The sequence below is a fragment of the Suncus etruscus genome, chromosome 1, assembly GCF_024139225.1.
Source record: "Suncus etruscus isolate mSunEtr1 chromosome 1, mSunEtr1.pri.cur, whole genome shotgun sequence".
NCBI lineage: Eukaryota > Metazoa > Chordata > Mammalia > Eulipotyphla > Soricidae > Suncus > Suncus etruscus.
In genome coordinates, this window is record NC_064848.1 from 205,482,207 (window position 1) to 205,501,665 (window position 19,459).

General features: G+C 56.3%; 1 protein-coding gene across 1 annotated transcript; it reads right to left on the bottom strand.

The window, feature by feature from the left end:
* Nucleotides 1-11,335: 11,335 nt before the first annotated feature.
* CYGB (cytoglobin) lies at nt 11,336-19,154 on the bottom strand. The gene is made up of 4 exons (XM_049782692.1): nt 18,874-19,154; nt 14,565-14,796; nt 13,929-14,092; nt 11,336-12,410 (listed from the first exon to the last, which is right to left on the bottom strand). Exons 1-4 carry the CDS (start codon nt 18,990-18,992, stop codon nt 12,377-12,379), a joined length of 549 nt encoding a protein of 182 aa, XP_049638649.1. The 5' UTR covers nt 18,993-19,154; the 3' UTR covers nt 11,336-12,376.
* Between the last annotated feature and the right edge of the window lie 305 nt (nt 19,155-19,459).

The following is a 19,459-nucleotide window of genomic DNA, read 5'->3' on the forward strand; positions in this document are numbered from 1 at the left end:
TTTTTCTTTCTTTCTTTCTTCTTTCTTTCTTTTTTCTTTCTTTCTTTTTCTTTTTCTTTCTTTTTTCTTTCTTTCTTTCTTTTTTCTTTCTCATCTTTCTTTTTTCTTCCTCTCTCCCTCCCTTCCTCCCTCCCTTCCTCCCTCCCTCCCTCCCTTCCTCCCTCCCTCCCTCCCCTCCCTCCTCCCTCCCTCCCTTCCTTCCTTCCTTCCTTCCTTTCCTTCCTCCCTCCATCCCTCCCTCCCTCCCTCCCTCCCTCCTTCCTTCCTTCTTCCTTCCTTCCTTCCTTCCTTCCTTCCTTCCTTTCCTTTTCTTTTTCTTTTTTTTGTTAGGCAGGGTTTACTTCTGGCTCTGAGCTCAGAAGTCCCCTCCTGTCCGGGGGGATACGTATGGGATGCCGAGGATTGAACTGGGTTGGCCGTGTACAAGCAAACACCCCTGCCCACTGTACTATCACTCTGGATCCCAGAAGTAATTTTTTTGTTTTGGGACCCACTCCTGGTGGTGCCAGGCATTATTCCTGGCTCTTACACTCAGAAGTCACTCCTGGCAGGCTCAGGAGACGGACAGGATACCAGGATTGAACACGGGTCTATCCCTGGTCGACTGCTTGCAAGGAAAAATGCTCCTACCGCTGTGCTATCACTCCAGCCCCCAGGAGTATTTCTGAGCACAGAGTCAGGAGTAATCCCTCATCACCACTAGTGTGGCCCCAAAAAACCAAACCAAACAAACAAACAAACAAAAATCAGACAAATCCAGGACTGGAGTCATAACACATCGGAAGTCACTTGTCTTGCATGCAGCTGACCTGGGTTAGGTCCCCAGCACACTATATGGTTGGCCCCTCTGACTCTTACCAGGAATAATGCTGGAGTTCAGGAGCCAGGTGTAAGCCCCTCTGAGCACCCCTCTGAGTATGCCCCCAAACCATCCCTCTCAAAAGAGAAAAAAGCACCAACGAACTTAAGAATGTTCTGATCACAGAAGTTCCTGTCTTTATCCAGGGAGCAAAGGTCTACTGTGGGATTAGAAAGGTGTCCCCACACTCCAGAACTTGACAACACAGGACCCCCCCACAAACTCTTTCTCAACTTGTACTCCAGACTTTTTATAGTGGGGAGCCACACCAGGCGGTCGTTACTCAGTGCTCAGGAATCACTTCTGGCAGAAGCTCCAGGGACCCTTTGGGGTGCCCAGGGATGGAACCCGGTTGCCCACTTGCAAATGCAAATGCACCTCCCCACTGTGCTACCTCTCGGACCTTTGTGCTCCAGACTGACCTTACCCTAGCCCCACAGGGTCCCAGCCGCAAAGGTCAGGGAAAGTGGGCTCGAATTGGGCTTGAGGGTTGTTTTCTGCAAAAGGGGCGTCACCATCTCCTGAGCCACAGGGTCAGGTATGCGATGGGGCCGGAGGCTCCATCTGGTGGCGGGAGGCGGTACTTCTCCACTTCGAACCTGGCGGAGACATTTCTTCCTCTGGGCCCCTCTTTGCTGTCGCCCCAACAAATTACTAGTATGCTGCCCAGCGTGGCCTGCTTGTCAGGAAGCCCACAGAGGCGTACCGGTGACTATTTCCAGGTAAATGCTTTTGGACTTGGAACAAGACTCCAAGCATCCCCCCAGAAAACCGAGGTGTCCAGTATTGGGGGTGTTGATGTAGCCATTATTCCGGGGATTCTGTCTCCTCTCCCTTCTTTCTGACCCTTCTCAGACTTGCACAGTCTCCCCTCATTTCAGTCTCCGAGGATGGACTGAGTTTACTGTCACCCCCTCACACACACAGGCACCCCTGTCCCCCCGCTAGGCTCACTCTTAGGACCCTCAATGGGAATAGGCCCCTAGCACCACAACACACACCTGAAAGTGTGTTCTTAGGGGGAGAGAGTTCACCCCTATAGGGGTGATTGGCAGTGCTCGCCTGCTCACAAGGACTCCCTAAAAGTCCAGTCGGAAGCCCCAAGAAGAAAAAAATGGAGGAATTTTTTGTTTTAGTTTGTTTTTTTGGGTCACATTCAGCGCCACGTCGGGGCTTAAGCTCATAACTCATTTCTGCCAGGCTCAAGGGACAATATAGGATGCTGGGGATCAAACCCAAGTCGACTGCATGCAAAGCAAATGCTTCTACTTGCTGTGCTAGAGAAAAAGATGATGAATTTGACAGAAAAGCCGCAAACTTTGGGGTCAGGAGACAGGTTCAAGGACTGGAGCATGAGGCTTTACATGCGGGAGTCCCTCCAGGTTCAAAACACAACACTGCAGGAACCCCCCAAATGTGGCTCCAAAGCAGAACAAAAGCACATTCCAATAGTGCAAAGTTGAGGACCAGGAAGGTGGTGCTAGAGTAAGGTGCCTTGCAAGCACTAGCGTAGGATGTAGGACAGACAGCGGTTCGATCCCCCGGTGTCCCATATGGTCCCCCCAAGCCAGGGGCGTTTCTTTTTTTTTTTTTTTTTTTTGGTTTTTTGGGTCACACCCGGCGTGGCTCAGAGGTTACTCCTGGCTGTCTGCCTCAGAAATAGCTCCTGGCAGGCACGGGGGACCATATGGGACACCGGGATTCGAACCAACCACCTTTGGTCCTGGATCAGCTGCTTGCAAGGCAAACACCGCTGTGCTATCTCTCTGGGCCCCAGGGGCGATTTCTGAGCGCATAGCCAGGTGTAACCCCTGAGCGTCAAACGGGTGTGGCCCAAAATCCAAAAAAAAAAAAAAAAAAAATAGTGCAAAGTCAAGCTGACCAAAGGAAGAAGATTTTCGATGAGCATGGCTGAGAAAAGTCTGGAATTTTATTTATTGTTTTTGCTGTTTTGTTTTGGGGCCCATACCCGTGGCACTCAGGGGTTTACTCCTGGCTCTTCACTCAGAATATCAGCTTGGGGAACCATATGGGATGCTGGTGGTTGAACCTTCCTCCTTCCTGTCCTTCCTTCCTTCTCTTCCTTCCTTCCTTCCTTCCTTCCTTCCTTCCTTCCTTCCTTCCTTCCTTCCTTCCTTCCTTCCTTCCTTCCTCCCGCCCTCCCTCCTCCCTCCTCCCTCCCCCCATCCCTCCCTCCTCCCTCCCTCCCTCCCCTCCCTTCCTTCCCTTCCTTCCTCGTTCCTTCCTTCCTTCCTTCCTTCCTTCCTGTCATACCCGGCAGCACTCAGGGGTTACTCCTAGCTCTACACTCAGAAATCGCTCCTGGCAGAGTCAGGGGACCATATGGGATGCTGGGATTCGAACCACCGTCCTTCTATCTCTTCGGCCCCCCAAAGTGCGTTTATTATGCCTAGTACTCTCTCTGGCTCAAGGACATGAGCTTCATGACAAAAAAAGACTTTCTCTACAAGTAGAGATTCCAAAAAATTGTTTTTAAAAGGGGAGACATGGTGAGGTAGTGAAGCAAGTATGCTTCTTGCCTTGCCATGCTGACTGGTTCATTTCCGACATTTCATATATTCCCCTGAGCCCCACCAGGCCTGATCCCTGAGCCAGAACCAACAGGAAGCCCTTTAGTACCCGCCAGGGATGACCCAAACACCAAGGAAGATTTCCCCACTTTGGGCCCGAACACAGCAGGGAGGGTGTTTGCCTTGTATTCGCTGACCCAGGTTCGATCCCCAGCATCTCTATATGGTTCCTGAGCCTGCCAGGCGTAACCCTATAACACCATTGGGTGTGGTGCAAAACCAAAATAAATAAATAAGTAGGGACAGTGGCCCCACCCCCCCATTCTAAACCAGGTAACTTGATCTTACCTGCAAGGACCCCGCCCATTCCTGGGAGGAGTCTTGGAAAGGTTAGATAAGGCTTTGACCAGAGAGGATTAAGGGCTTTTGGGTTTTGGTCTTTTGCCAGGATGAAGAGGAAGAGCTAAGATGTAGTACAAGCTAACGATAGCATGCATAAATGGTTGAGATTGACCACACATATGGTGGATTGGGTATGAATAAAACTGATACTTCCTGATGCCTGTCTGAGGGAGTCTGATTCCCGCCTCGACCACCTGAAGATGATGACCTGCCGGTTAATGGGGGATGGAGCCACGTGGCCGGGGCCTAAGGACAAAGGCCTCCATCCACCATTCCAACACCATCCTAAGGGCTGCTTTGCTACAGGGGCTGAGTGATAACACAGTGGGGAGGGCATTTTCATTGCATGTGACTGACCGATTATGACCCCCAGCATCCCATATGGTCCCCTGAGCCAGCCAGGAGTGATTTCTAAGCGCCGAGCCAGAAGTAACCCTGAGCACAGCAGATGTGACCCCAAAACATACAAAAAATAAGTAAATAAATAAGATTCCTTCAATAACAGGTGCAAAGGCCAGCAACAAAGGCTAGAACATTTGGAAAGGGAACTCACTGGGAAAGGAACTTGGCACATGGGGGACCCCTCAGGGCCAAGGAGGAGAAGACACCCTCTATCCCCCATGACACAGAGCACCCCGGGAAGTGACTTGGTCTGGAGCTTGGTGCAGCTCGCTGGCTGCAGAAAACAGGGCAGCAGCTTTCAAAGACGAATGAGGTCGTGTCTCGCCAGAGGACACTTGAACCGGCTGGAAAGGACCCGCTGCCAAGTACTGACAGCTTCTGTGTCCAGGAGGAGAGATGAGGGCGGCAGGGATGGCAGAGATGGCAGCCTGGATGGGTGAGGAGGAGGGAGGCAGGGCGAGCCCACATCCAAAATCCAGGGGAGGCAGAGAAACGCAGGATCCCACTGGGAGTCAAAGGAAAGGGGTTCGAGTTTGCAGCTTTTTGCATGGGGCTCTGTGTAGAGGGTGATGTGGAGCCCCTGAAAGCTGCCAGTGACCCCTGAGCACCGACAAGTGTGGACCTATTTTCCCCTCCCCCAAGAAAAATCCCCCCCACACCTATAGGATCCGGCCAGGGCCCACACCCAGCAGTGCTCAAGGGTTACTCCTGGCTCAGCGCTCAGAAGTCACTCCTGGGTGCCAGAGAGATAGCATGGAGGTAAGGCGTTTGCCTTGCATGTAGAAAGTCAGTGGTTTGAATCCCAGCATCATATATGGTTCCCTGAGCATGCCAGGAGCGATTTCTGAGCATAGAGCCAGTCCCCTGAGCACTGCCAGTTGTGACCCCCCAAAAAAAAATGTCATTCCTGACTGGCTCAGGGGACCATATGGGATGCTGGGGATGGGGGGGGGAGGAGTCAAACCCAAGGTCAGCTGTGTGCAAGGCAAACGCCCTCCCAGTTGTGCTATCACTCCAGCCCTGCAAATTTTTGTTTTCTTTTTTGTGGTTTTTGGGCCACACCAGCCGGTGCTCAGGGGTTACTCCTGGCTGTCTGCTCAGAAATAGCTCCTGGCAGGCACAGGGGACCATATGGGACACCGGGATTCGAACCAACCACCTTAGGTCCTGGATCAGGTGCTTGCAAGGCAACGCCACTGGTGCTATCTCTCCGGGCCCAAAATTTTTGTTTTCTTAAGCTTGAGCCCACTCCTAGCCATGTCTCTGTGCTCAAGTTTCACTCCCAGCCTTGCTGTAGGGGCAATAGGCAGTGCCAGGGGTGGAGCCCTGGGTTGGTTGTGTGCACAGTAAGTACCTTTATTCCTTGTGTCTCTGGCCTGCTTTTCTGCAACTTTGCTCTTCTCTTCCCCCTCCACACCCTACAAAATTTAGGGTGCCTCTCTGGGCTTAGGGAAAGCGAAGGCAGACGGGCCTGAGACCTGGAGTTGGAGGTTGTGACCCACCTTCTCTCTGGAGTACCCAGGTATTACTGTCCTGCTTCTGATTGACCCCAAGTATGATTTTTTTTTGGGGGGAGGGGGTTAGGCCACAACTGGCATTGCTCAGTGGTTACTCCTAGTTCTGTGCTCAGAAATCGCTCCTGGCAGGCTTGGGGACCCTATGGGATGCCAGGTTATCAAACCCGGGTGAGCCCCATGGAAGGCAGATGCCCTCTCCAATGTACCATCATTCCGGTCCCCCAAAGTCGAATTTTAAGCTTCCTTTTATACTTATGAGGCCAGGATCCCTGGTCGCACAGTTTCCACTGTTCAAGATTGTGCCCTAGAAGCTTCTTCACCTCTAGTGACCTTGGTCTTCATCACCATAAGGATAGACACCCGTGGTGCTGTGTTCTCCAATGCGCAACTGCCTGGGCTCCCTCATGAATATGCATGAGTTTCCTGAAAACTACTAGAATATGCATAAGCGGCTCCATCCCTCTGCCTCTGCTGGGCATCAAACCAGACCCCCAGCTCCCCTCTCTTTGAAGCTGTCCTCCAGCCCGTCCTCGGGAAATCCGTTCCCACTGAAGTGGTTTCCACCAGCAATAAAACCCATCTGCAGATATTTCTGTGCTTTTTTGAGCATGATAAATAGATCATTAGCCCGTAGCAGTCTTGGCATCCAGTTTTAGGATCGAAGCCCCCAACCCTGGCACCCTTGGCTGTAGTCCTAGTGACCCCGAATGCTAAGGGATGCTTCTATTTCTAAAGCCTGGGACAGGAGTGTACTAGCTTCTATTATAATGTACTAGCATACAATGCTTTGCACCCAGCAGACCTGGGTTCCATTCCAGGCATCCCATATGGTCTCCTTGCCTGTAAAATAAAAATCTATGGGTTTTTAGATCGCCCCAGGCACCGTAATTTCTTTTTCTTTTCTTTCTTTTTTTTTTTTTTTTTTTTGGTTTTTGTTTTTTGGGTCACACCCGGCAGCACTCAGAGGTTTCTCCTGACTCTACCCTCAGAAATCGCTCCTGGCAGGCTCGGAGGACCATATGGGATGCCGGGATTCCAACCACCTACCTTCTGCATGCAAGGCAAATGTCTTACCTCCATGCTATCTCTCCGGCCCAGACAGGTCTGAAGAAGCAGGGAGCAGGGAAGAAATAATAAGCCAAGCCAGTCAGGAAAGTCAAGAAGTCAGTGGCTTCTCATTGCTTCTTTCATGCACCAAGCCAAAACTGACTTTTTTTTGTTTGGAGGCGGGGTATTTGAGCCACACCGGCATTGCTCGGGGGTTACCTCTTGGTTCTACACTCAGAAATCCCTCCTGGCAGGCTGAAGGGACCATATGAAATGCCAGAGATCAAACGTGGGGTCTATCCCAGGTCGGTAGAGTGCAAAACAAATACTCTATCATTGTGCTATCAATCAGGCCCCCCCAAGCTGACTTTTCTTTTATTTTACTAATACCCACCCACCAGGAGGGTGGATGAGACAAAAGTATTATCCAACGGACTTTTACCTATCAAAGGAAGAAGTTTAAGGAAGGAGGAAGTTGGGGGGGATGACTTTGTCTTGGGCTAATAGCTTGATGTCATCCTACACTGGCCCACCATCGCTTGATCCCTGAGCACAGAGCTAAGAGTTAGCTCTGAGCACTGCCAGGTAGAATCCCCAATGTTTTTTTGTTTGTTTGTTTGTTTTGTTACATCCAGTGACACTCAGGGGTTACTCCTGGTTCTGTGATCAGAAATCACTCCTGGCTTGGGATGCTGGGGATAGAACCCAGGTCCTTCCTGGGTCAGCTGCATGCAAGGCAAATGTCTTACCACTGCACTATCACACCTGCTCTGCCAACACTTTTTTTTTGTATTTTTATTTTTTCTTGCAACATTTAAAAAAAATTTTTTTTGGGTTTTGGGCCACACCCAGTGATACTCAGGGGTTACTCCTGGCTCTGTGCTTAGAAATTGCTCCTGGTTTGGGGGGTCATATGGGTAGTCGGGGGATCAAACTTCGGAACTGCAGTCTATCCTAGTCTATCAACCGCGTGCAAGGCAAATGCCCTACCACTGTGCCGCTGCTCTGGCCCCTTAACAATATTTAAAAGGACAAGAGAGATAGCACAATGAGTAGGGCACTTGCCTTGCATGTGACCAACTTGGGTTTGGTCCCCTGCATCCCATAGGGTTCCCTGAGCCTGTCAGGAGTGATTCCTGAGCACAGAGCCAAGAGTAACCCCTAAGTGCTTCCAGGTTGGTGTGGCCCAAAACAAAACAAAAACAAACAAAAAAAGAGATGGTCTGCACATAAGGGTGACAGCTTGACCAGGGGTTCAGGAGGGTCTGGGCAAGGTAGGGACAGCTCGGAAAAGGGGTGTCTCTTCTAGAGGTGGTGGCACTGAGTTGGGGAACAGGCAATGCCAAGTGGAGGCTGAGAACAAGCGTGAGCTGAGAACATCCTGTTAGTCTTGCTTGGAATTTGCCAGTAAGTGCAGAGAAATTTGGAGTCCCTGAGGGTTGCCCTTTGGGGCTGTCCTTGCCGGGTCATCAAAGCCTCTGGCCCAGAATGAGCCATGCTAGGGAGGATGTGGCTGGCTTCAGGGTTGCTGTGGGACAGTGTGGGAGGTTTGCTCCATGGCCATGTCTGCAGTGTCCTGACCGTCCCTGGGCACTGCAGAGACTCCAACAGGCACTTCTGGGTCCTGGAGGGTAGCCCCAACTGCTGTTTCTCTCTTTCTGGTCTCATCCCTTCTTGAACAAAGCAACCTGCCCCCCTAATTGTGGGGAGAGAGACAGACAGACAGTAGACAAGACAGACACACACACACACACACACACAGACAGAGAGAGACAGAAACAGAGAGACAGAGACAGAGAGACAGAGAGTGACAGAGACAGAGAGAGCAGAAACAGAGGAGAGTATATATTGCTTATCCCCGCCCTTAGCTGTTTCTGCTACCTGATAGGCCCAGTCCTAAGTCACTCATAGTAAAAATGACCAATTGGATTGCGTACCTCTTATGCAAATGAGGCTCTGTAATAAACAACCAATCAGGGGCTTCCCTTTCTAGTTGCCGGGTTTCCTGAAAGGAAGAGAAAACCTCAGTTTGGGAGAGGATGGATATTTGTCCCAGAGCCCCTGAACCTTGCCAGCACTGCAGCAGTCGCTTCTTCGGGTGCCACTGAGCACCCTGGGAGGTGGGGGGTGGCGTAACCAATGGGACCCGGATGGGCATCCGGCCCCGCCAGCCTGGTTCATCCACTGACACAGAAAATCTGGACCAAGTTCACCTCTGCTGGGGGCGTTCAGAGCCCGGTCTTGGGGGTGAGGACAGAAGCAGGCAGAGACTCTGGGCTGAGGAGTGGGGTCTTGGGTTCTGTAGTGCTATGGGGCATCCCAATAGCACCCCAGCCTGCTATTCCAGCCAGGGCCTCTCCTCTGTTCGCTGTCTACGCAGTTTGCCCTGAAAGCCTGGAAGTATGATTCTAAGAATTTTTGTCCCCCCACCCCAACCGTTCATGTTTTGGGGAAGGTTTCTGAGCAGTCAAGGGCTACAGTGACCCCCCAAGATTCCGTGACCTATCCCCCAAGACTTAGCTGAGTGATACAGCAGTGCAGCTTAATGCTAAGTGCAAACAGGGCCCAGACTTCAGGGGCCCAGAGTCTGAGGCCCCAGCACACCCCACCACTGCAAAGAAGAGGTTCCCCCCAAAAAAACCTTGTTGAAAAGTTTGTTAGCCAAGTCAGGCTGCTTCTAGAAGGATCCACCCAGCAGGGGTTGGGGATGCTTGTGAGGTGAGTGAGGTGAGGGGGTCCTTGCAGGCACAATGGAAAAGAGAATGAACAGTATTTAGGGGATATTTCTAAAGCTTTCGTGTGGAAAAAGCCTGTTCTCAAGCACAAAACCAGCACTGTCACCTGCAGACAAGCTGTTTGCTGGGCTCGCACGGTCCATGCGTGTGTGTGTGTGTGTGTGTGTGTGTGTGTGTGTGTGTGTGTGTGTGCGCATTCACCTAGCTGACTCGACAATCCATCCTTTAGAAAGAGAGAAACAAAAGACAAGGAAAGAACGAGCGTTTATTGGCCTTTCCCACTGGGCTCTTACATTACCAGGGGCGTCCTCGCAGTCTGCCTAGGAGCTCGGTGTGTGTCTGTTGGGGTGGGGAAACATTTGCTCCCCAGGGATCCCTGGTCCCCCCCAGTGGAGTGATGCTCCGGGGTGCAGCTCCCGCCTCGTGCAGCAGGGGTGCTGAGGGACCTCCGTCGCCGCCTCCCGCCCCCAACGAGCGCGCCAGGGGGGCTGACCCAATTGCTCGGCTGCGACAAGGCTGTCCCTGAGTGTCGGTAGGGAACCAGCCAAACCCCAGGCACTGCGGCGCTCTCCCCGCCTGCAGCCTCCCTGCTTTCTGGGCCTGCCCCCACGCCACCCCCACTTTCCCGCTAAAGCATCCTGAGCTCAGATTTTGGGTGCATGTGGCCATTACCAAATATCCTGATTCTGCAGGGGGAGTGGGGGAAGCAGGACCACACAGTGCAAAGTGATTCTCGATTTGAATCGAGGGTTCAGCCTTGCTCAAGTCTGGGGCAGTCTAGAAATGTTTCTTCTTGCTCCTGGGGTCCCCCGTTTCCCCCCCAGGGCGGCCAGCACAGAACCCCCCATCTCCTGGGCTGCTGTTACCATCCCTCTCCTGGACCCCCATCGCCTGTCACCTCATCTTTCCACACCCACCCCCCACCCCTGCCCATCTTTCCTCCTTCTCTCACTCATGCTCTGAGGCCCTTTGCACTGTTAACACCATGAGGGTCTGGCTCAAGTTGTCCTGGTTGCCCCAGGCATGTGGCCAGGACAGCTTGGGTGCCAAGTGGGGGCCCCCACTCCCGTCCTTGCTTCCCTGCATTTGCCTTTTGGCTCCTGGCCTCGGTGGTGCTGCTTTCTAAGACTGAACTCTGTTTGTTCCCCGGATTTCGATCCAGCTTGGCTTTCCTGTGAGCTCATCTTCCCAGACCTCAGAGTCCCCCCAGAGGGAAAGCGGCTTCCTGCTCTTTCTGCACACTAGGGAAGAGGGGTGCTGACCTCCAGGTCCCCTTGGGGGTGTTGAGACAGATGACGCAATGGCGTGTGTGGGAGGGGGCAGGCCAGGCCCTGGCTGTGGGGAGAAGCGGGCTTGGGAAATGAGGGGGGCACTGAGAGCTCAAGGAAGGCTCCATGGTTGATGAGGGCAGACTTGAGGCCTGCAGTGTCCCTGTGGGGGGGGTGTCTGTGCCCAGGAGAGCGTTGAGGGACCCGGGCTGAGTCCACCCTCACTTTTCTTCTTGCCAAAGAAAGTTCTAGAATCAGCCATAAACACCTCCCACACCCCTCTTCCAGCCCCAAGAAGCAGGTAACCCCCACCTCAGTGGAGTTCAGGACCAGCCGAGGCTGAGGTCTGGGTCACAGGAGCCCTACATCAGGAAGGGGACAGAGATGGGGGCCAGGAAAGCCAAGAGTCTTGTTTAATGGGGGGCAAGGTCTGCTCAAGAATGTGGCAATTACAGGACAGACCAGTAGGGGCCAGGGGCCAGGGCACAGTTGGGTCACAGCAATGACATCCTGGGGGGTTGTTTATGGGGCAGGGGCGAATAAGAGGTGTCCAGAGACAATTACCCCCACAGAGCTGGCCAGTATGTCTTCCCTGCACCCCACAAAATCCAGGAACAGGAGGGATTCCCCCTTTCACTGCAGCCTGGACCTCATCTATGCATCCAGGGGTGTCTCTGGGCCAAGGCAGCTGGGATGGGAGGCCAGACTTTGTCCCCTCCTGTAGCATCCGCCCAGAAGTGCATGCCCTGGCCCCCCATCTGTCATGTCCTGTCCTCTGTCTGTCAGTCCTGGCTGTCTGATCTCTCTGTCCATCCTGGCCCTTGTCTGACCTCTCTTGTTCCATCCTGCCCCTCCCTGTCCATTCTGGCTCTGGTCCTGGCCTCTCTGTCCCTCTTGGCTGTCTGGTCTCTCTGTCCATCCTGGCCCTCATATGACTTTCTCTCTCTATCCATCTTGCCCCTCCCTCTCCATCCTGGCCCCCTTGTCTGAAATTCACCCCCTCCCCCATCTGTCCTGGCCCACTTGGGGCCCTGGCAGGAACTCTCTGAGCTAGAAGTCAGGTCCTTTGGGTTTGGGAAGACAGGAAGTGAGGAGTTGGTCCGAGAAAGGGTCGGGCTGGGCTGCTAAGCTGGGGGACCCAGCCCTGCCCAGATGCCCTGATCTTCTCAGTGCTCATGTGGGGCCCCCAGACACGGCCTGTTCCCTGCTCAGATGTGGGAGCAGCGCCCTTGTAAGGGTGTGGGGGGACTGGCGGGTGCTGAGGATTATGCACGTATAGACGATATAGCTTGGATCTAGACTAGCTGGCTGAGGGTTCGGAGGGGCATGCGGGCCAGGCAGTGGGGGACAGGGCTGTCACTCTAGGGGGCCCCCAGACCCGCCCCGTTCTGCCGGCCACTCAGCTAAGTCTCTAACGGTGTGTAGAAAAGCTAAGAAGGGGGTTCCCCGCCCCACAGGCCACCCAGGCCGGGTGACCATCCAGGCTCCACTGCCACCTCCCGGCGGCTTCCGGGGGGCTGCGGCCACAGCGAGTCGGGCTCCTCCACTGTCCTCGGCACCCAGAAACAGTGACCTGCTGCTCGTGGTGCTGCAGGGTGGGGAGGAGAGGGGCGTCCTACGGGCCCGAGGCAGGCAGCGTGGCAGGGGGGCTGTGGACGAAACAAGACGACGTAAGGGGACAGGTTACTTGGGGCAGCAGGGATGCCTGGGAGGAGTGTGTTGGGGTTCAGGAGCAGGGCCAAGGGATGATGGCTGAAGCCTGTAGGTCGTGGCCTCCTATAGGGAGACCGTGTGGGGTCTCTGAGCCCAGATAGCCAAGAGCCCGGCACACCCACCGGCCCACCCACATGGGGCTCTGCTCCCAGGACTTCTCAGACCCGGCCCTCTCGAGTTGGCCAGTCTGGGAACCCCTCTGGGCCCCCAATCTTCCCACTCCCCCACCCACAAAAATGCACACACGCCCCCGCTGTTCGGCAGAGACAGTTCAATAAACAGTGGCTTCTGGCCTGAAATGCCTGATAAGTTGAGCTGGAGAAGTTTCTAGAATCCTGCTCTCGGAGCACCCCGCCCTCCCAGCCCACTGCACTCCACAGGATGCTGAGGGAGGGTGGGGGGGCACCCATAGAAAGATTAGCTGTGGGCAGGCCCATGGGACCCAAAGGCAGAGCCCCTTGAATCCATCTCTCTCCAGAAAGCCACTGACGGGGAGCAGCTGGGGTGTGCTTAGGGGGAGAGTGGGGGTGTCTCAATGTTTGGGACTTGGCGCAAAGGGTGTCTCAGGGGTCCTGTGGGGGCCAGGAGACAGGCGGGTTGGGGATCATGTGTTTCTGATTTGAGTCCAGCTGTCAGTCCCTAGGCCCTGGAAAAAAAAAAAAAAAAAAAGCCCTTTTCTGAGAAGCAGGAAGTCTTGTCTCCTGGCTGTAAACAAAGTCATCTTTGACCTTGACTGCGGGCAGGAGGGCAGGGCCCCCCCTCTTTTCTCTGCTCCCTACCAGCCCTAGGCACCCACAGCTTTGCAGCCACTCTGGCTCCAGGGTGTGAAAGTCCCTTCCGTGGCCTCCAGTGGGCCCAGCTGTGTGCATCTAGGCTGCAGAGGTTAGGTGCAGCTGGAGAGGGAGACGCAGAGGGGTGAGGTTGAGAGCTGGGTGCTGTCCTTCCAGGAGGCTGAAAGCTGGGGTCCCACAGCTCCCCGGCACAGTGGAGAGCGCCAAGGAGGCGCCCGCCTTTTTCCTGGGAAAGGACCTCCATGCCGGCAGGCTGGGCCGCTGGCTGACCTCACTCCCATCCTATCCCTTTCATTGCTATCCCTTCCATTCAGGCCCCAACTAGTAGCCCCTTGGGGGCCTGGGGGCCCCGAGTGTTCCCAGCAGCTCAGACTCTTGGCCACCCTCCAACCTCTGAGGTCAGTCCCTGCCAAACCAGGAAAAGGGGCATAGGACATGCGGCCCCTCCTGGACCTCGAGCTCCAGGCCCTGTCTCCGCAGGCCCTCATTTTCCCTCCAGGATCCTGCCTTCTGCTTGGCAGCCTGGGTCTCCGTGCTCTGCACACTCCTGCGACCCCATTGTTGATGGAGGGCAAAGGCAGGGGTGTTGGGGCTCCAGGAATGGAACGGGTGGGTTGTAAGCATGGAAAGGGGGCATCCCGGCCCACCCTCACCCCTCCTCACGTGGCCACGCCGGGGACCTGCTGCACCCAGCCCACTTCCTTGTAGGCGGCCGTCACATGGCTGCATATGAGACCACGCAGCTTGGCCCACGCGCGCTGCGTCTCGGCCGGGAAGTCGTTGGCAAACTCCTCGGCGATCACGTCCAGAATGACCCCAGAGAGGATCTGGGAGGGGGGCAGAAGGGGGCTGTCAGAGTCTGGGGAGCCTCTAGTGTTCCCAGCCCCCCGAACTCCAACACCCCAGCTCTCAAACCCCCAGCACTCCCAGAAACCCCAGGCCTCCAGTCCTCAACCCTCCAGACTTTCAGCCCCCAACCCTTCAGCACCTCAGCACTCCTGCCCCCCCAATACTCCTGCCCTCAACTCCCAGAACCCCCAAAATCCCAGCCCCCAGCCCTCAACACCTAGCACCCCCAATCCTCCAGTACCTCCTAGCACTCCCAATACTCCAGCCCCCAGCCCCCCCAGAACCCCAGCCCTCAACTCCCCAGCACCCCAGAAACCCCAGAACCCCACCCCAGGCCCCCCAGCACCCAGCCCCCCCAGCCCTCAGAACCCCCAGCATCCCTGTTCCCTAGCACAACCAAAACCCCAGCACCTAGCCCCCAGCCCCCCACGTCGCCCCATCAACAGGCACCTTGAAGTACACGGGCTCCACCTTGTGCTTGAGCGCATGTGCCTTGCCCACCAGCGCCAGCACGGCCGAGACCTTCTCGGGGTCGTGCAAATTCTCTACCACCGTGTTGAGGGCGCCCATGACCCGGCACGCGTGCTTCCGCAGCTGGGGGCTGCGCTCCATCTCGAGGGGTGCCTCCATGTGCTCGAACTGGCTGAAGTACTGCTTGGCCGACGGGAAGTTCACAAAGAACCTGGTGGGGGAGGGTGGGGATGTGGGGGGTCTTGTGGGCCTCCTCCACTCCCCCAGAGGACAGCCAGTCCCACCCTGGGCATCAGGAATCATCTCTGCTTCTTTCCAGCTTGGGGGCCACTCCCAGCAGTGCTGATGGAACCCCAGGATCCTGTGTGGGGTGCGGCACCTGCCCTTTGTTTTGTTTTGGGGTCACACACAAGAAACGGTGCTCAGGAGTTGCTTCTGACTTCTGGCTCTGCGCTTAGGAATCACTGCTGGCAGGCTCGGGGGTCTGGGGGGGGGACCCCTATGGGATGCTGGGAATCAAACCCAGGTTGGGAACCTGCCTCTCGAACCCTCTCTGGTGCCCTGGCAGTGTAAGGAAACCCTCAAGGCTTGGTCCCCTGGCCCAGGGAGTGGCTGACATGGGGTCAGAACTGGAGGAATCCAGGAGAGGGTGAGAGGGAGAGAGGCTGGGGGGGGGGTGGGGGGGGCGGAGCTCTGCTGACAGGCCTGGCTGAGATGACAAAGAACAGCCCGGGGCATGTGCTGAGCTCTATCTGTTTGTCCATCAATCCACTGTCTGTGCACTCTACGTCCTGCCAATCTAGTCCAGGTTCCTGCCTGTGATGCCGCCCCCACCACCACCAGGACTCCTTTTCCAGTGTCCACTGGACCATGCAGACAGTGCATCATCTCACTGGCCACCAAGGCCGCTTCTCTGCCACCCTACCCACCCCCACAGTGGACTGTTTTGCTCCTGAACCCCGATGACCCTTCCCTGAGCTGTGGGGTCCCATTCCTTTTTCCCACTAGCCAGCCTCCCAGCGCCTAAGGGTGCCCAGATTCGGCATCCTTCTCTGCCCTGGTGTTCACCACACGCCTCGCTGCCATTCTTTCCACCCTTGTCTGTCTGTCTGTCTGTCTGTCTGTCTGTCTGTCTGTCTGTCTGGGAGCCACATGAGAACCAGGTCTGTGCCCAGGTCCCCGAAGTCTGCAGGGTAGGCACCTGACTTTGACCTCCTGTCCCCATTGGTCATATGTGAGCCTAAGCCCCATTCATTTGGCCCAGAACAAGTGGGCCCAGCAGGTATTTCCAGGCAAACATCACCCTCTGTCTGGCATAATGTCTCCCTATGTGGGCTCCTCTTCCTAAGTTCTCCCAAGAACCAGGCCCAGCATCTGGGTCTAAAGGCCCCCTCCTGCCTGCCACCAGGCCCCCTATTTGGACACTGGGCCTCTGACCTCAATCCAGACTCCACTCCCACTCAGGTCTAAATGTTTCCTGCTCAGCAGCACCTGGGGCTCAGACAGTCTCTCTTTCCCTTCACTTCTCCAGCTCCACCATCAGACTAGCTCTCTCTGAGTGTACCCCCAGGCCAGCCGCCCCTCCCCTGCACCCACGGCTACCCCCAGGCATTCTGTACCATCCCACCAGCCTAGAAGTAGAGAGCGGTGTGAAGATTGGGGCTGGAGCCAGAGCACAGCTGGGAGGGCGCTTGCCTTGCACATGGTTAACCTGAGTTTGATCCCCAGCACCCCAGAGTGTTCCATGAACCTTCCCAGGAATGATCCCTGAATGCAGAGCTAAGGTGAGCCCCCTGAGTGTGGCACCCCAAAATACGTAAAGACACAGAAAGGGAGAGATTCCTCTTCATGTACAGACACAGAGAAGCAGCTGGCCCCGGTCAGCCTCCAGCAGATGAGTGACCAGGCCAGGTGCTATGGGGGTGCTGGAGGGAGGGCCCCCCTCTGAGACCAAGGCTAACTGGGGCTGACAGCTCTCAGTTCTGCTTGCAGAAGAGTGCAGTCCCCTGCCCACTGCCCCCCAAGACCTCTCAGACTTCAGGGAGCTCGTGCCCTCTGATCCCTGCTCTGAGCTGTCTTTTGAAGGAGGTGGGACATGTAGCAAGTCCATCCTGTGTGACCCCCATGTCCTGCGAACCCCCAAATCCTGACAGGAGCCCCTCTGGGCAGTGAGGGTCAGGAAGTGGGGAGGCAGCTGCTTATAGGATACTAGTGGGCTGGGAGACCCCAAGAAGCACTTCCCAGGAAGGGACAATCCAGGACACTCTGCTTCCCATCCACGGGGGGTCCAGGGCCACACTCTGTTCCTTCCTCCTGGGGATGCTGGGCCCCCACCCTGCGCTGCCTCCTGCACCCCCCTGAGCGTCTCTGCTGGGAGCCGCGTCTCTGCTAAGGCTTCCCAGAGAATCTGAAATATCTGCGAGTGTGAGGGGGAAGGTGTTGAAGTGACACCAGGGCTCCCCCCACGTCTCGGTGTTCCCCTACTCCTCCTGCACCCGAGGGGGTGTGGGGTCACATGCGGCCACCTCACCTCCGATTGCTTCCCCGGCTGCTAGAGAGAGAAGAGAGAGAGAGAGAGAGAGAGAGAGAGAGAGAGAGAGAGAGAGAGAGAGAGAGTGTGTGAGTCTGTGTGAGTGTTTGTGTGTGAGAGAATTTTTATGACTTTGTGTGAGAGCATGTGAGTGTGTTTGGTGTGAATGTGTGTGTGTGGTCTATGTGTTCGTGGGTGTGAGAACATGTGAGTGTGTGCATGGGTTTGGGAGTGTGTGCTCTGTGTGTCTAAGTGTGTGTGTGTATGCATTTGCGTGTCTGGCTCAGAATTGACCTCGAGGTGCAGAAAGAGGCTGGAAAATGCCTGCACCAGGACCTGCCCTCCCTGCACCCTGAATCCTGGGGACCCCCATATTGCCTCCCTCGCTCACAACAGAAGTTGGGACAGAAAATCGCCAGCGTCCTGCAAACTCTACCTCTGTTTCTTGGGGTGAAGTGTGTACTCCCTAGGGTGAGGTGCCATGCCAAGGTTTCCCCCTTGCAGGGGCAGCACACAGTTTGGGGGGCTTGCCCGCTGCTCCAGGCCTCGGGTTCAGCTCTGTAGGCGCCCACAGCAAAGCTGTTCTTTGCCCTCACAACTGCCTCCTTGGGATTCGAAATCCTGTCCAAGACCCCCACCTTCCCCCCCAGCCCCCCCACCTCCTGCCTCCTCCTTCTCTTCCACAGATCCTCCTCCAACTCCAAGTCCTCAAAAGTGCCTTTCGCTCTTTTGCCTCCGAAAATCTGTTTTTAAGTTGGAATGAGGATGGGGAGCTGGGCAGGTTCCAGTCTTGGCAGAGGCAGGAGGGAGAGGAGGAGGAGGAGGCAACGGGGACATGGGGGTGCCCTGCAGCTGTGTCCTTTCCACGGGGGTGCCCCATCTTCTGCACCCCCAGGAGAGAGGGGGTGAGCTCCACTCTCTCCCAGCAGACTGCTGCTACTCACTGGCGGGCCTCAGGGACTTCAGGGAAAACCGGCGAGGGTGCACCTCGGTGTGTGTGGGTGTGTGGGGATAACTGAGAACCTCGAGGTTCTGGGGGGCCCTGTGGGCACGTGTCAGAATGACCTCTGAGCGCAGGACTTCTGAGGGCCTCATCAGTGGGCGTCTCTCCCCCCAAGTCGGCAGGGATTGCACCCTAGGTCCCTGGGGATCCCTCGAGTCCTGCTCCCCGCCTGCCTGGGTGCACCTCATTATCCCGTGGGTGCCAGAGCTAGAAGGAGCGGAGGTCTGGGCAGTCTGATTCTGCTCCCCAATTCTGCTCTGGGCTTGCTTGAGCTTAAGAAAACAACAAAACAAGCCTTTGACTGGAGAAGTGGGCTGAGCTGAAGATTCCGCTGCTCCCTGCTTAGCTCTGCCTCCCCTGCTCGGCTGTGCCTCAGTTTCCCTGTCTCTGCAATAGGGGAGCCCCCAGTGGCCCCTGTGCGAAGGGTAAAACAGCTTGGCAGGGTGGTGAGGGGCGCTGCTGAGGACCGCGGGGCTGGACTAACACCTAGGTACCCCCCACCCCACCGCACCCCGGGGCAGAGAGGAGCGGCTAGAGCTGTTCCTTCCAAGGCGGGCAGCGCCCCTTCACCCAGCCCACCCCAACACATCCCGCGCGCGCTGCCTGCACCCAGGGCTGGCCCAGTGGATCGGTGGGTCGGTGGGTCTGTCGGTCGCAGCTGGGGAGCAGGGGGTGTGGGTGGGAGCTGGTCCCAAGGCTCCAAGCCCCGGGGACGGACCCCGGAGCCCCTGCCGTGCGCCCTGGGCGGCACCTACCTCACCAGGATGGCCACCCCCACGTCCTCGCGGTTGGCATAGAGCCGGGCCCACGTCGCTTGCACCGCCTTCCTCTCCGCCTCGGACAGCTCCTCCATCTCTCCGGGCACTTTCTCCATGAGCTGCTCCGGGCTGGACCGGGCTGGGCTGGGCCGGGCCGGGCGGTGCGGGGCGCGGGGCGCGGGGCCGGCTGCGTGCGCGGCGGGCAGGGCTGGGGCGCGCCAAGGGCCGGCGCGTGGCGTGTCTGGCTGTGCGCGCCCGGGGTGTGATTGTGCGCGCGTGTGTGTGTGTCTGTGTCTCTGTGTGTGTGTGTGCGTGTGTGTTCAGGGTATATGTGCGGGGAGGCGGGGATGTGGTCGGCTGGAAAAAAAAATGTTCAAAAAAAAAAAAAAATCCAAAAATTCCGCCCCAAATCCCCAGTCCCCGAGTCTGGAGCCAATTCTGGAGAGAACAAGGCAGGCGGGCGGGCGGGCGGGCGGGCGGCGGGGCTGGGCGGGGTGGGGGCGACGCGCCTGTCGCCCGGCCCTCCCCTTGCACCCCGCACGGCCACCGCCGGGGCGTGGGTCGGGTTCGGGGTGTCTGGGCG

What these genes read in the sequence shown, in the direction of transcription:
- CYGB (XM_049782692.1), bottom strand. Translation starts at nt 18,992, where the DNA reads ATGGAGAAAGTGCCCGGAGAGATGGAGGAGCTGTCCGAGGCGGAGAGG. An exon ending in GGGGTGGCCATCCTGGTGAG is followed by an intron (nt 14,797 to 18,873) that starts GTAGGTGCCGCC and finishes CTCCCCCACCAG; the next exon opens with GTTCTTTGTGAACTTCCCGT. An exon ending in TGGAGCCCGTGTACTTCAAG is followed by an intron (nt 14,093 to 14,564) that starts GTGCCTGTTGAT and finishes CCCCCCTCCCAG; the next exon opens with ATCCTCTCTGGGGTCATTCT.